The 16,689-nt window shown below is 38.6% G+C and overlaps 1 protein-coding gene across 2 annotated transcripts in view; it reads left to right on the forward strand.

Annotated features, from left to right (window-relative positions):
* The window catches only part of LOC128496709 (tight junction protein ZO-2-like), a 44,824-nt gene that overhangs the window by 20,662 nt on the left and 7,473 nt on the right, over nt 1-16,689 (forward strand). For both annotated transcript variants that reach the window (XM_053466477.1, XM_053466470.1), the window contains 9 exons: nt 9,115-9,168; nt 10,398-10,522; nt 11,038-11,140; nt 11,780-12,380; nt 12,754-12,857; nt 13,461-13,614; nt 14,089-14,191; nt 15,098-15,252; nt 15,725-15,788. In XM_053466477.1, the coding sequence (XP_053322452.1) occupies nt 9,124-9,168; nt 10,398-10,522; nt 11,038-11,140; nt 11,780-12,380; nt 12,754-12,857; nt 13,461-13,614; nt 14,089-14,191; nt 15,098-15,252; nt 15,725-15,788 (1,454 nt within the window). In that variant the 5' untranslated portion in view covers nt 9,115-9,123. The remainder of the gene's footprint in view (nt 1-9,114; nt 9,169-10,397; nt 10,523-11,037; nt 11,141-11,779; nt 12,381-12,753; nt 12,858-13,460; nt 13,615-14,088; nt 14,192-15,097; nt 15,253-15,724; nt 15,789-16,689) is intronic.

Below are 16,689 nucleotides of genomic sequence, written 5' to 3' on the forward strand. Positions count from 1 at the left end.
AGTAGATCACGAGCCCTGGGGATGATTGGGGGCACTTTGCACTTACAGGATGGGGGATGGGAAGGAGTGGTTGGATACTGAAACTTTCCTTGAACTTTTCTTTTATGTACCGAGACAACAATATTCAGTGAGATGACGTTCTCACGCAGGTAGCTCTAAGAATCGTCAGTAGGAATCCGCCATGGGAACAATGTAGCATCCCAGCTGGGGCTATGCACGGCAGTCCCCAGGCCACTGCAGTGCTGTGTGTATTAATGCATTATTTACAGGACTTGGTGGTCAGGAGAGCTGATCTGGTGGCTCAGGTGGAGACATTGACATCACGTGACCAGGGGCTGCCTGTAACCATTCTCATGTATCAATGAAACATTGTCTCCTACTCTGAAACTGGAGGGACCCCCTATAATTTTTAGTGCTGGTTGTGCTCATATTTAACCCAGCATTAAATCCTTTCGTTTCCTAATAATCCACAGACTTATTCTTGTATTTTTACTTAAGTATAAAAAAAAAAGAAGAAAGGCTGTTTGCTTCTTTCAGATCTCTTATGCTGAAGTGTGGCAGCCCTCGGCCATGCGAAGAAATCCCACTGCTTATGAATGAATTATTGGACATCTTGCTAGGGGGAATATTAAGTTTGTTTGTTGAAGTTGCTTTATTTACATCTTGTTAAAAAGCAAACACTTTACGTGTGTTTCATTGTTAAGTAACTGCATAATATTTTTAATAATATTACTAGTATGTTTGTGTGGCTTGTTTATATTTTCTTAAATAATTTGTGTTATATTTCTCACAAAATAAAAAGATCTTGTGTCCTGAACAGCAGCCCCATACAGACCTTTGCCAGTGTTGGCTCTTACTTTATTGTTTCAGTTAGGATCACTAGCACCCCTTGGAATTGTATAGGGGTGACATTTTAATTACATATTAAGCCATTGGTTGAGTTGCAATTTTTTTTATATTTTTTATTTTATTTTTATTTTTTTTATTTCTGAAGCTGGCTTCCAGTAGCACAGATAGGGAGGAAAAGTATGTGTGTGGGATGGTCACAGAGCAGTGCATGCGATTGCGCAGATATCTACTGGCTCGAGTTTTGCTTGCTTCATTGATCTTATGAACAATATTTCTATATGTTCAATGTATAGTTCCCATTGCGACTTGCTGTGCTGTTATTAATTATGCACTGTACACTGCTACCTGTAGCTTCTTCAGCCTGTTGCAGGCCACACAAGTAATTACAAGCCGAAAAATCTAAAAATAAAACTAAACAGTGATATATACTCTAATAAAAGACAACACTAAGAATTCTTATTAAACACTCTTCATATCAACTTGTCTGTTAATAGTGATACTTAATAATTTAGTATCTTGTACATGTGGAGTCTTCAGACGTATATAAAAATGTTCTAGATGTGCTCATGTAGTGACATCACCCAGAATTTATTCGGGAACATATGCAAGCATCTGCACAAAAATCTGTTCATATTGTTTGTGTATATATATGTGTATAGAAATTAACTTCTATTTCACTTTTAGGTGTATAACATTTGAAGGCATTACACACATTTATTAATTCTGAGGGCCTCATCCACCATTAATCTTACAATAAATCTCTTGCAAAAGGCTTTAGTTTCTTTTCCTTTTGGATAGAATGAATGGAAACCCACCAGTGTTCTGTGATTTTCTGCCGTCAATGCTTTACCGACATCCTAGTGAAAGTAACAACTCGTATGTAGGCAAGATTATTTAAAATTGGCAACGGCTAAATGTGTTCTGTCTATAAGCCACGGACATTTTTAAGGCAGAGCTCATCATGGTCACACAGTCACAAACTTACTCTATTTAATGCCAGGTAGAGAAGGATGTAAAATAAGATAGAGCAGTTGTTGCAGTGCAGCTGCCGCAGCAAATGACAACACGCTACAAATCATCTATACATTGTGCTTCCCAGTTTGGATGGAAACCTAATGCCGTATGACTTAGCTATTATCTGTTTGACACGGGAATGATATAGGTGCAAATATTACCCCAGATTTAGTTTTATTGTAAGATATTACGGTCGGAGTGGGAGTTGAGGTTCATCCACAGCTGGAGAGTTCTTGCGTGTCTCTTTTGTTTGGGTCAGATGGACCCATCTCACAATCGGTAAGCCTAATTGAAATGCCAAGTGCCATCATGTTTGAAAATAATGTGGTTTTAAAAACATTTGAACAAGGGCTAGACAAAACCCAGGCACAGCATTGCCATGGAGATTAAGGATTGCATCATGGCGTCTAGGGTTTAATCTCCTGGACGCACAAACTGGCTCTTTACAGTGGTATTTGCGTTTCCAGGGCTCCTCCGCACTTCTAGCATGGCGGTTCCTGTATTTTCCAGATGGCTCCTGGGCATAGCGAGAATATGTTGCACCCCGATTTGCGCTCTGGAGAACATGGCATCGCTAAGTCCAGTTCTTTGTGTGCTTGTAAATCCTAGTCCTTTTTGCAGTTTGAGACTGACTTGGAAAGAGAAGCGCCCGTGTTAAACATACTGCCTAAGCCGTTTAGAATGGGAGTCCTGTTGCTTGTTTCTCTAACATGAGCTGTGCTGTTAGAATTTGCCTGGCACAAGCAATGTGGAATGACTTAGGAATCTCGCTGAAACACAAACCTTCCTTCTGCTACCCCAAGCCCTGCAGTTCCTCATGGAAAACAGATCTGGGTCTTTCAAGATAATCTGGAAGCTAAATGCCCCATACGGATGCCAACGTAGTAACAAATGGTATTGAATTAATATGAACGGCGCGATGAGCGATGATCATGTTTGTTCTTTATTTGTAGCCATAATATGTCAAGGTTGGAGACTAAACTCTAACAATAACAAAAGTAAAATGAAATAATGGGCCTCACGAAAACCCTTTAGTGCCTTGATAACACACGCATTACAGGCATCTTACAAAACCAGTACAAACTCCATTCCATAAACATGTAGTGTAAACACGCTACTATAATACAAATATTACACATCTCTTAAAGTGGTAGTATTTTCTCTTAGGGGATAGTGTATTCATGGCAAAGAATGTATACTAAAGTACTTTAATATGCACTGTTTTAAATGCTTAAAAAAAGGGTAAGCTCCTCCGTGATGACATTTTATGCCGTTGAAGCAGCCGCTCATGAGAGAACCGAGAATAATTCCTAGGCCCCTGTGCGGCTGGTATCTTTGTAGGTCCAATGAGTAAGGGGCCTATATTTGGATGAACCCTTTTAAATCTTGTTGAAGGAACCCTAGAGTGTTCAAAATTGTGTTCAAATATAGGCTTGACGCTGCCACTTAGGTGAACGCTCTTTTTGAAATCGAATAGAACACTTTCAGTCCATGCGCAGAATTGTATCATCTGTGTCCGAAAACATTGATGAAAGTCCAGGCCCTGCTGGGAACTCTGATGGACGCTCCAGTGCTGGCACATTGCTGGTCTAGAACCCTGCATCCTGATCACTCTGCATACAATTACAATTATCTGAAGGATCTTTGTTCTCTGTGTTTGCGTTTGGGACTTTTCCCCTTAAATTCTTTTTGTTGGCCTTCATATAAATCGGCAGACTACAGATTGCTGTTAATGTGCTGATAATCTTGGACATTGGAGGAGTCGGCAGGCATTAAATATTTATATTGTATTTTAACGATACGCGACACCCAGTGTTTCTACCGATGCATTATTAATGCGTGATTATGGTGTTCCAACCTTTGAATGGATTCTTTGGATGTTCCTTCAGGTCTCATAATACATTTACTGTGACCTGTGCTGCATGTGTGTTGTACGAACTATATATGCTCAGCTGATTATGTTTACAGAGTTTGCTAGCTATACCCCTTGTCCTTGCTAATGAACTGGATGGAATTTCTATATACATGATTTTGTCTTCAATTATTTTACATTTTTAAAATATTTCTGTTTCGATCATATCTGTCTCAGATAATTAACTCTGTTCTTCAAAAATGCTTTTGCATGTATACCTGTCTTGCAAGATGAAACACAGAAGTTGCAGCCATACTAAAGCTTCCTCCTTCCTTCATGATCTGACATTTCCTGCTGCTGATTGGCTGCTTGAAGTTGTCAATCAGTGGAAGGAAAGTGCTCTCATTGACATAAAAAACATGCAATGTTTGCATGAATACATCATGTGCATGGAGATGCATTTGGCCTATTGCATCTCCTGTCCTACATTAAGCTGAGGGTTGGGCAGAACAGACTACACAAAAATGTAAAGGTACCACACACCCACCATGAGCATCAAAGTACACATGAAGGCAGGAATGTCCATTTAATGATGTCTGCTTACCTAATGGACTGAGAGAAGAATGGAAGACCAATGTTGGTGATGCGGTGTACAGCGCAGTGTTCTAGGAGGTAGAGCCTAAAAAAGCTGCAAGGCCAAAGGTTACTGGTTCCTAGCAATGAGTAACACTATGGAAACGATTGTTAAGAACAGCAAGTCTTTTTTTCCATTTTATTTCTGATATATAATGTTTCCTGGTCCAGTGATTGTAGATGGTGGGATTTTATTGCCAATAGCTTTGCTCTTTACCACCAAAATAGCTCTTATAACACAACTCTCTTCTTGGTTTTGAGTTCCAGAAGATCAAGCAGTAAAACTATATACAAAAAGGAACATATGCCCCTGTAAACAATGCTGATGGAAACCTTTAATTACATTCTTTTCACCCTTTTCTTATAATGTTCAGACATCCTCTATCGCCCATGTTTCCCTGAGTATGTGGGGAATGGGATGTGTTCGGTTTGTGCGTGTGAATGGGCTATTGTTCGTGGCTGCTCTCTCAGCGGGTTAGGCCATTTCTAAGAGGCCAGCATTAGATGTTGATCTTTTGTTTCCTTGGCTTCTTTGTGTTCTGTCGGACATTTGTATACAAATTAACAAGCAGCCATTGTACTCGGTGTGTTATTTGGTTTTCAGTTATATGTGTTATCACAAGCTGGACTCCCATCAATTTTGTTCTTACTGGTATTAGATTTAAATAATAATTTTAATCCAAATAATGCATCCATTCCTCCTAATTTTTACAGAATTTACATGCTCCCACAAAGCTTTTACATTCAAAAGTGTCCCTTTATTACAATTTGCATTATTGGGGTATGGCTACTGGTGAGGTATTACTTGTATTATCAGTTTCAGCCGAGTAATTTGAGACGTCTGAATATTTTGGCGGCACAATCTCATTTCTACACTCATGGGTATGTTGGTTTATTAGCCTAATGCGAATCTGGTACTTACATAGGTATTTCCCAGTCTGTTCGGTTTATACATATATGCTTCCCTTTTTAGCTACGTTGTGGCTTTGTGTATTGGCTAAATGGAAGCCAGTAACCTTTCAAAATAACTTTTTGGCATTTTTAGTGGAAAAAAAATATTTTTCCTTGACTGACTGACTGCTGAAGGAGTTCTGACACGCTCTGATGTCAGCTGAGTCCCGGGGGTGATGGAACGGTGTACTCAGGGTCACCTGTTTTGGCTCACTAAAAAATAGTGTTTTTAATTAAGATTCTTTCTACAAGTAAACGTGGTCACTCCACTGCAATCATTGACCGGATCACTGCATGTAAACAGTCTAAAGTACAAGCTGCCCTCTCGGAATATTGGAGTATTGAAGCCTATGATGTTTTCTATCACTGTAAGCATTTTGACTTAACGACTTTGCTATATATTATAAAGGATTAAGTGTGATGACCTGCTCCTACAAGAAGAGCATAGTTAAATCAATGAAGTGACTTGAAAGACCACCTTGCTGGAGATGCTCACTGGCCCTTCATCATGTATAGTAAAGCCACAGAGTTAAAGTGTTCAACATGAATAATATTGACTTAAAACCCTACCATCTGTTCCCTAAAGCATTTATCTTCCTCTTGGTTGAGGGGGCTGAAATAATAATAATAGATGGTCTTGTACATTGTGTGTTTCAGAATGTGGCAGGTTATCATCACTGAGGGCTATAATAATAATGTGTCGGTTAAGGAACTGTTAGCCTCTAATTAAGTCAAATTTGAAGTAATCTATATTATCAATGCAGGAGTCTGTGTAAGACTGTTCTGTACATAAGAAAAGCACCTTTGTATTTCTCCCGATCTAAATGTTGTGTATTGTTTGCCTACTGCATTCCGTGGTCAGTGCATTACTGCGCCCTTCCCTCTATCATTAGAAAAGGTGTTTAGAAAACAAGCAATACCAGGGAAATCCTACTGCTTGCACAGCCTTAAAGGAATCGTATGACTCCTGACCGTTTCATTATGTAAGATACAGAAGGGCAGCAAAACAATGTTTGCATAACACACATGTGATTGGCTGCTGCTGGTAGCATTACTTTTAGTTGATGTTCTACTGAGCACGTGCAGGATGCATACCTCTGTATGCTCCCTGTTTCCAGTAGAAGCAGCTGGGGGAGGAGTTAGAGATAGAAAAACTCCACAAGCCAAAGAATGCAAGAATTATGCAAAATGCCCAAAATGACTTTTTAACGCCCATATTGTTTTCAGTAAATTAATAGAAGCTATAGTATTTATCGTTATTTTATCAGGGGCCAATTACTACTTACATTTGAGAGCCACTAAACGTGTAATTTTGTGTAATGTTATTTAAATTTAAGCATTACTGTCAAAGGTTGGGAAGCCCAACTCTGCAAACTAGTTAATATATAGGAAGAACAGCTGTGCTCCTTAACCCATGAGTGCTCTACTTACATCCTCGTTAATGCTAGTTTTACCTCGAACTGGGAAGTTGGGCCAAACTTACAATGGCTTACTGGCAAAGCGTGGCTGTGGACACTCACTGTAAACTGTATTTGCCGAACAGCCCACACAACAATTTATTAACTATCCCCATATACCCAAATGTTACGCATTCGCAAATATTGCAGGTGAAATGTATGCAGCGTTGGTTGTACCCCCAATGCTGGCAAAATGCACCAAAATGCAGAGCCAGGAGTGCTTTGCTGGACATTATTATATTATTCTTTATTGTTTTATATAGCGCCATCAAATTCCTAGTGCTGTACAATGGGTGGACAGGACAAAACAAGTAGAATGTAACATAACAAATTGACTTACAGAGGCATGTACTCATCTGTGTGACTGCTATTTTCTGTATCTCCAGCAGTACTTTAACTGAAAATATTTTACGGCCTATAGCCTTCTGCTTTGGCTAGCAATTATTTCTATTCCCCTATGGTGCTGATTTTATTACAATATATATATGCTATATAAATATAATGAAAACTATGTAGTACACCCAATTATAGTGAATTATGAATTCATTTATGTTACAATTAGATATAAATTTATAAAACACAATCACATATTAATATGCATATAATCAACAAAAGCACATCTTTCTTAAAAAAAAAAAAAAAAAAAGCTTTTTGTAGACTTGTAACAGATATGTATCTCTGCCAAGAATACCAAAAAAGCAAAGCAGTAAACCAGTCTACAATTTCTTTTTTTTTCTTTTTCTTATCTATATTTATTTTTCAGCCAGATATGTTTTTGTGATCTGATATATATATTATACATACATTATGCTCCAGAATTGATCCACTTGAGCCTGAATAATGGTAGCCAACCCTTATCTTGTTACGTCTCGTTCTTCCTACACTCCCTCACCCCAACTATTGGGGTTAAAGAAAATGAGCTATGTGTATATAAGGAGATCCATATCATTTAGTTCGCTTTATCGGAGCAGAGCTCAGTAGACACCATAAGTCTGTATAGTTACCCAGTTAATTTAACTGTGAGCTGGGCCCCCATTTGAAACGGTTTACGTTCCTAGCAGGACTGGACTATGTCATGGACATTGATGCCAAATGTATTGAGTCGTTGGCATCCTGCCATCATGGCATTCTTTTGCTTAGGTTATGTTACACACTAGCTACTTTGTTTCTTTTTATAGTTTTAGTATATTTTAACATGATAAAGTGTTTCCTATAGGATGCACTAGTCATACTCGTAAGTCTTTACTTTATATTTAGCACAGGGGAGGGTATTATATGTGTAGGTTTAAGAAGAATATCCATGGAGACATGTCAATCCGTATGATTCAGATTTCATTCCTGCCCACAGTTATCGGACTGGATGAGCCAACGCCAGCTCCTTATGTTTAGAATAAGTTTTTATAATAAAAATCAGGTTTTCCTACAGCAAAAAGCTGGCTAGTAACCTCCATCATTCCCTGTGATTTGGCTTTGTTCATCAAGCTGTTGTGGATCTACAAAAATGGTTATTGTATGTTATTCTAATAGCTGTTTGCTCAATAATATTTGCAGTTAGTAATTTCTGCATGTTAGAAGATTTTGCCTGCTTGATGCATCCTGTTATTTTGAGGATAGCGGTATTATTCTAGTAGAATGTACTAATAACACATAAAAGCATCAAAAGCAATTTGGGTGTCTGGTTCCCTAGTTACAAAAAAAAGGCAAAAAAAACAAACAAACAAAAACCTAAACTGTCTTCCTCTGTAGGGATATTTGCAAATAGACCATTATTATGATAATGTTGGAATATGTGGCATTTCCAGGAAAAAAAAGTGGAGATGAGTATCTTAATAACAAAAAATTCCCCAAAACTACAAAATGATCACACTTTAATTCATATAATTGCTGTGCGGTCCCTTTACATTTTTTTGGTACCCCCTCTTGCAGATGTATGTTTCCCTGCTATTTGCTGCTCCGAGCACATAACCTGCCACATAATATACTTATCTTGCAGAAAACGTACTCTCAAACTACTTTAATATGCATTCTTTGCTGAGGATCCTCTCTGGGGCACCGGAGTGTCCCTAATAGGCTGAGATAAATGATGTTGGGTATAAGAGACTGCCAAGCAATAATTAAACTGTGATAAATGTCTAGTATTAAAGAACGTGAAAACCAGCCTTTATTTTATTAGATTTTTTTTTCTACCAAAACTATCACTTTTAAAATTTAAATAGAAATGGGAGATTTTATGTACATGAGCATCAACACAGCATTTTAATCTGTTAATTAGGTGCTTTCAATTATTGTGTTCAGCATAATGATGTTAAAATGCTAAGTAAAAATATACTGATATTATATATTCTCTTTTTCAAACAGGCAAATAGGATGGAAGAGCTCATATGGGAACAGTACACAGTGACCTTGCAAAAGGTGAGTGTGAGTTAAAAGCTGTGTTCATGGTCGAAAGCATTAGTCTTGTGTAAATAACACGCCAGTGATTCATTAGCTTGGCTATTCTTAAAAAGACTGAGTGCAACAGGGCTTTTTTTTTTCTTATTTTGGTTGGCAACAGGGTTGATGTTCCTAGAGGGATAAGTCAAATGATTTGGGTAAACTGGAAAATGGTCAGAGCTGTGGCAACTGTCGTTTAATGTGGATAAGTGCAAGATAATGCATCTGGGACATAAAACCCCAAAGACGCAGTTTAAAATATTTGATATGGTCCGAACATCTGAGGAAAAGGGATTTAGGGGTAATTATTTCTGAGGATTTAAAGGTAGGTAGACAATGCAATAGAGCAGGGGCGTCCAACATGCGGGCTCGCAAGGGCCCTGCTGCTTACCTCACTTCAAGGTCAGACCTCTCGGAGTTACATCTGCAGGCCTTAGTTAGCATGTTCAATGTTCATGACAGTACAGTTAGAAAAAAGACTGAACAAGTATGGTTTGGTTGGATGGGTTGCCAGGAGAAAGAACATGGCAGGATGGCTTAGAGCTGCATAGTTGCATCTGAACATAGCATAAGACTTCTGGATCAATGTCCTTTGGACAGACAAGACCAAAGTGGAGATGCTTGGTCATAATGCACAGCCCTATGTTTGGCAAAAAACAAATGCAGCATATACCTCATACTAACTTTCATGCACGGTGGTGATTTGGGATTGTTTTGTAGCCACAGGACTTGGGAACCTTGCAGTCATTGAGTCAACCATGAACGCCTCTGTATATCAAAGTATTCTAGAGTCAAATGTGAAACCATCTATCAGATGGTGGGCCAAAAATTCTCCAATGTGAGAGACTAATAAATTCATACAGAAAATGATTTTCACACATGGCTTCTCCATTTTGGCTTTATTTTTCTTGAATAACTCGTGACATGGTGTAGTATGACAAAGTGTTGTTCATTTGAGGTTGTATTTGCCTAATTATTAGACCTGCTAAGGAACAGATGATTGTTATTATGCCCTGATATGTAAACCATACAATTCAAAGAGGGTATACTTCCTTTTTTCACACGACTATACAGATAAAATTCCAACATAAAACCTAAGCAGTGACCGCATTCTAATATTAGACTAAAAACCAAGAACTGGTTCTCAAAACTTTTGACAGATGACAAGAGCATTATTGACATCTATTTTAATGTTTTGGGATCTTTAGGATAGCAAAAAAGGCTTTGGTATTGCTGTCTCTGGAGGGAAAGACAACCCACACTTTGAAAATGGTGAGCCTTCTATTGTCATCTCAGACGTTCTGCCTGGTGGACCAGCTGATGGATACCTACAGTAAGATTTTTTTTTTTGGAATTTCTTCAAAAAAGAATTCTATCTATGAGACAAATTGATTTCCGTTTTTATGATTTTGCTCCTGCATAACATTTACATGGAGGCCAGTGAGCGAAGAAGCAGGTCAGTGTAGCTTTCTAGAAGCATTGTTATTAGTATACAGCCTAGGTAAGATAAGATCAGAAGGTTGTTATATAGGAGAGTAAAAATGGATCCAAGCATGTTAAAAAAAAAAAATTTGAAGGTTAGAATATTTTCTTCATGATACAGTCCCTTTCATTTAATCCAACTAAAGGTTCCTGATTCCTTTGTTAAGGAATTACTTTATTTTGGCTGATATTTTTAAAAGTTTATGAACATGGTAATCGGCATCAGAGCTTTGAGCACGGTTTGGCTTGTAGCCCCTGCTTGAATTGAGTTCTTCAGCTATCCTGTGTTATATGATAGACTTCATCGCTCCACTTTTCCCTTGTTTTCTTTAAAGCTGAGACATTTTTTGTGTTGTGTTTTTGTAGAGAAAATGACCGCGTGGTCATGGTCAATGGAACACCTATGGACAACGTGCTCCATTCATTTGCTGTACAGCAGTTAAGGAAATGCGGGAAAACAGCTGTAATCGTGAGTATTGTTGTCCTATGCATTGCACATTTAAAGAGAAAACCAGTATCTTCTGAATATATAACCATACAAATAAATATTAGGGCTTGTACGTTATGGAGGGGTTCAAAGCACCGGACAACTGACAAGGTTACACAGAGAACATAACGGCCATTGAGCATTCCATATAAAAAGTGCCCTTTAGTCCAACTTTTATCTGTATGCCCAGAGCAGTGACAAAGCTTTATGATTTATACCAGAAATTGTCAGTGGCAATTACTGTTTTGTACTCCTCCGTTATACTCTCTCTGTGAAGACAGGAACTAATCTGACGATAAACAGGATGTGTACAGATTGCTAGGAAAAAAAAAAAATATCAGTAGGCCTTGCCATGGTCTCCAATTTCTAATTACATTGACTTCAGAGATGTGGCATTTAATTAGACCATATTTTTATGATTACCTCCTCCACTCAAAAGATGGAATTACATTGTAGTCATAGTGTGTGAGCAGGTTCTGTAGTGCTCAGTTTAAAAAAAAAAAAAAAAAAAAAAAAAAAAAAAATAACTTTATCATGTTTTGTAGAATTACAACAAAATGGTTTTTGCTTGCACGTTCTTCTGTTTTTGTGTCTCTAACCTTTTGTTCACTTCACTAATAGGTGGTGAAAAGGCCCCGCAAGGTTCAGATCACTGCATTAAGACATACACCCTCTCCAGAACCAGACCCTAGAGGATTTGACCAATTTGATGATGAGTCGTACATTGACCACAGGAGTATACACAGCGGTTACAGTGAAGGTGGCAATGGTCGTCGTAGCAGAGATTCAAGCCCAGACAGAGGCTATAGTAGAGACCAGGAAAGAGGCCGCTCTTATGACCGGGATCCAGATAGGACTCGAGGGAGAAGCCGGGAGAGGCACCTAGATGATGAACAAGAATACAGAAGAGCAAACAGCCGGGGCAGGAGTATCGATCGTGATCACAGTGAAGAGCGTAGATACGGAAGAGACCGTGGCAGGAGCGTGGACCGAGAGGAGTCGTTTGAGCGTAGCTACAGTGGAGACTACAGCCCTGACAGGGGCGTTGGCCGGAGGCCTCAATCTGACATTAGAATTGAAAAGGATACGCAGCTGAGCCGTAGTCGGGACCGGCTTCAGTCCTACAGCCCCCCACCTGAACCACACCGATCTTTTACGCCCCCACACAGGGCACAGGAGAAGCCCATCAGTGTACTACTGAGTAAAAACAAGCCTAGTGAAGGTATGCATGTGTAGGCACAGTTATGTACAGACAAGTGCTATAGTGCCATGCTAAAAGTACCAAACAAGACTTCTCCATGGAAATTGTTTTTAATAAAAAAAAACAAACAAACCTTATTTTCATATGTAGGTACATAACATTGACCTGATATATTGTATTATGGCTGGTAAAAGAGAAAAGAACAAAAATTCATTCTTTGAGCTACATCCTTCCCTGTCGTTGGAAAATAAACAAAGCATGATTTGTGTTAAAAACAAACATTATTTTGAAGGATTTCATTATCATATTAAATCCTATAATCGGTTTTCTTTTCCACATTAATTTTAAGCACTCTTTTTGTTAACATATGTATGTATATTTTTTTTTATGGCAGAGTATGGTTTGCGGCTTGGAAGCCAAATCTTCATAAAAGAAATGACAGACACTGGGCTGGCGATGCGAGATGGCAACTTGTATGAGGGGGATATTGTTCTCAAAGTGAGTAGAATGTCATGTTTAAACCTATAGCCGTTAGCCGTCATAGAGGAAGGTTTTTCTTTGGTGTGAATAAAAAAGTAAAGCAGTGTTTTAACCCCTGGTTTAAATAATGGCAGTGTTCCCGTGGTAATTCTAGAAAAAGTCAGTTTTTACAGTACATGATCAGTTAATTTTTATTCGTTTAGCAAGGCTAGATCCTTGATTGCATGATAGGTTATGTGCTATTGTAGTGGGAAATGACCGTATAGTATTGGCTATAAAAAGAAATTGCTGTAAAACTTTATTTTAACCTGACTTTGTTAGATATCGTGTTATATGTCTGTGGCTGGCGCTCCTTCTTTTTTTCTTTTTTTCTTTTTCAATGTATGGTACATACGTTAAAAACTAAAATACTCTTCTGATTGGTGTCTATTTTTGTTTGTGGGAGATCTACAATCATGTCCTATATATACATGATCAACTAATTCTTTGTGTCCCCCTAGACTGCATTTATTCTGCAGTAGCTGTATTTTATTTCAGTTACGGAAGCAAATAAAAGTCATAAGTAGTCTGATCTGGTCTTCTACTGCTGTGTTTCACCTTGAGCGTTCTCTTTCACTGCAGATCAATGGAACTGTTACAGAAAATATGTCTCTAGCGGATGCCCGGAAGTTAATTGAGAAATCCAGAGGGAAACTGCAGATGGTGGTGCAGAGAGACTCCAAGCAAACTTTGATTAATATCCCTTCACTGCACGATAGTGACTCTGACATTGGAGGTAGGTTACCTTTAAAGTCATCCACAAACTATACTCTGTATACTCGGATTATTTGAGTGTTTGCTACAATTAAACCAGTTCCTAATTTAATTGTTTGTTCCCTTTATGATTATACCGGCCATTGCTTTGTATAAGTTCTATGGAGTTATACCTCCACATTGTAACCGTCTATACATAGCCTGTAATATTTATTTGTGTACATTCACAAATACTACATTTTATGTATATGTGTGTTTGTTATAACCTAACACACTCTCCTTGTGTCTCAGCCCGCCTTAACCGTCTAATAGATTGCAAGCTTATAAGAACAGGGCTCTCTTCTCTGGGCTAGTATGGTGTGATAAATGTGTTAATGCTGTTGCTTTATATGGTAATTGCTCCTTTTTTATTATCCCTCTCTAAATGGGCAGGCTTGATGGGCTGACTGGTCGCTGTCTGCTGCCAAACTTTTTTTATATTTCATTTTCTCTGCAGATATTTCGGAGATAGAATCCAATCGGTCCTTATCACCTGTAGATGACCGGAGATTGCATCCTTCAGATTCCCATTCATCCAGTGAAAAGCTAAAAGAGGAAAGGTAAGTAGGAATTATTTTGTTTAAAACTTGATTGATTCTCTCTACCAAAATTATTTTTAAAGCCTTATTTACTATTTCAAGTTTCACAATGGATACTCTTGGTAAAGCCGGCTTCAGCGACGATCTGTCACTTTCCTAAAGCCTTTTTCATTGTGTTACAATAAATAAAGCTGTTATATACTATGTCAATTATAAAAAAATTGAAGCTTGCGCAGTTGGTCATTGGCAGTGTAGAACTCCCATTGGGCGCTCTCTACTTGGATCTTGTTAGGCCGCCTGGAACCCCTGGTTGGCATAAGGCAATGTCCTGTCATTTGGCTGGTGGCATCTCCGGGGACGCAGGTGGCTGGGGGGTAGTTCAGGACAAGAGAGAATTCCGATTCGGACGAATCAATCGTGCAAAACAAAGATGTTTGATGACGCTTGGCTATCGAATGTATTTAATGGTTGAAAGCTGTTCATATCCCATATGCTTCTAAATCCAGGAGGCAATTGGCCCAGAGGTTTGCTTAATAGTTTGTCCTTTTAGCAGTCTCGTTATAAAAAGCCTATTTCTACGCTTACTGTTATTGATGGCACATTAGAATCTGACACAAATTGCACTTTTCAGCAGTGCCGTTTTTACGCACCTCCGTGCTCCCATACACAATCTACAATACTTGAACAGCTATCGCAACGGCACTTCAACTGTGCCGTTAAAATGATAAAGGGAGATTCCGTAACCGCAGCGCTCGTGAACAGTGTGTGTCGTGTCGCTACAAGTACGTGCAAATGAATACAGCACTTGGCATCCGTTCCAGAGCTTCTTAAAGGGAATGTTGGAGGGATGTAATGAATAGCTGTTAATATTTTTTTCCTACTTGAAATTGGTTTGATTTCAATTATTTATTTTTATTGTCCTTGTAGCACGAAACAGGATCCACCCAACAGGCTGTCTAAAATTGGTGCCATTCCTACTCCCTTCAAATTAATGAATACATCTGAAGTGCCTGCTCCTGTCTCCATCAGCCCCGCAACTACAGATTCCGGCAGGGATAAGACCTATTTTGATGAAGAACCAGGTTAGGCCTTCAGTATTATAGGCATAATGAACTAGATATACACTCTAGAAAATACATAGATTTAAAGCTTATCCTGTGTTAAAGATTTGTATGCTTATATTGCTATGCTGGCTAGCTGATGACATTGAGATAAAGACTTTCGCGTGGCTGCATTTGTTGGTTACTCCATATTACATTATTTCTTCCCTATTAAATTTCAGATTGTTGTATTAGATGATGCTGGCTCTGCCACAGACTGCCACTAATTCTGGCTTGCATAAAGTGAAATCTTTCCAAAGCAGGAACACTGATTGAGATATGAACAGCTCAAGCTTACAAAATTATATAAAAGCTGTGACATACGCATTCACACTTAATATACTGCAAATCATTATCGCCTTATTATAATTATGCATAACTGATACCAAAAATTCCTATGCAATGCTGGTACTTTTTTTTGCATACCTGTTTATATTTGGAATCTTTGCTGTAGAACTACCTGTCGCTGCTCCCAGAGTTTTTCTGCGTCCAAGTCCTGAAGATGAAGAAATATATGGGTACGTTTGGCGCATGCTTTTGTTTATCGATAAGTGCACTGACGTATATTGGTAGTCACCACTAATTCCAGTAGGACCAGTCAAAGAATAGTGTGTATTCTTCATTGACCAAAGGACAATCCATAGAGAACATGGAAAGAGAGTTATTTTCAAATTGTCCTGACATTGTTTTGTGGATGTCAGAGCGTGTTTATCATTTGTAAATTTGTATAATTTGTAAAGGGCTGTTGCAGACCCTCTTGACCCAGCTTGTAACACCTTAGGCCTTATGATGCTTTTAATCATACAATTTGACTGCAGATAACAACCACTCTGCTCTTCTAGTATGTCTGTTCTTCCTGCTGCAAAGATTTAAACTTTACAGTCAGTACTTGATTGTGTGGTTCATTGTACGTTCTCACACACACCTGTATAAAAGTACATCTATCGTACAGCGCCATGGAATATGATGGCGCTATATAAAACAATTAAAACTATGTAAGTGTCCCCATAGTTTTTTCATATGTGCTGCGCTGATTAACATAGAAGAAACTACAAGGGACAGCACGTCAGGAGAAACAGCGTTCTAGGTATTGCCATAGTCTAGTATTGTTCACACATCTGATATAATTGGTTACATATAAAGTGGTGGTTCCATTTTTAGAGGGACTGGAGCACACCTCCATGAGGTAAGGGGTAAAAAATAGATTGTGTATCTTGAACCCTCCACCTCACCCACAGAAAGGTACCCTCCTGTCTTCTGTGTCCCATCGAAATACCTTGTGGTGGACTATGGCAGAAACCGAGATCTGTTATTCTCCTGCACAGTTCTCTGTGTGTTCCCTTGCATGGCCGCAGTGTGTCAGACCATGTCATATTCCCAACTCTTTGCCCTATGTTGTGGAGCAAGGCGGCAAAGATC

The sequence above is a fragment of the Spea bombifrons genome, chromosome 1, assembly GCF_027358695.1.
Source record: "Spea bombifrons isolate aSpeBom1 chromosome 1, aSpeBom1.2.pri, whole genome shotgun sequence".
Classification (NCBI taxonomy): Eukaryota; Metazoa; Chordata; class Amphibia; order Anura; family Pelobatidae; genus Spea; species Spea bombifrons.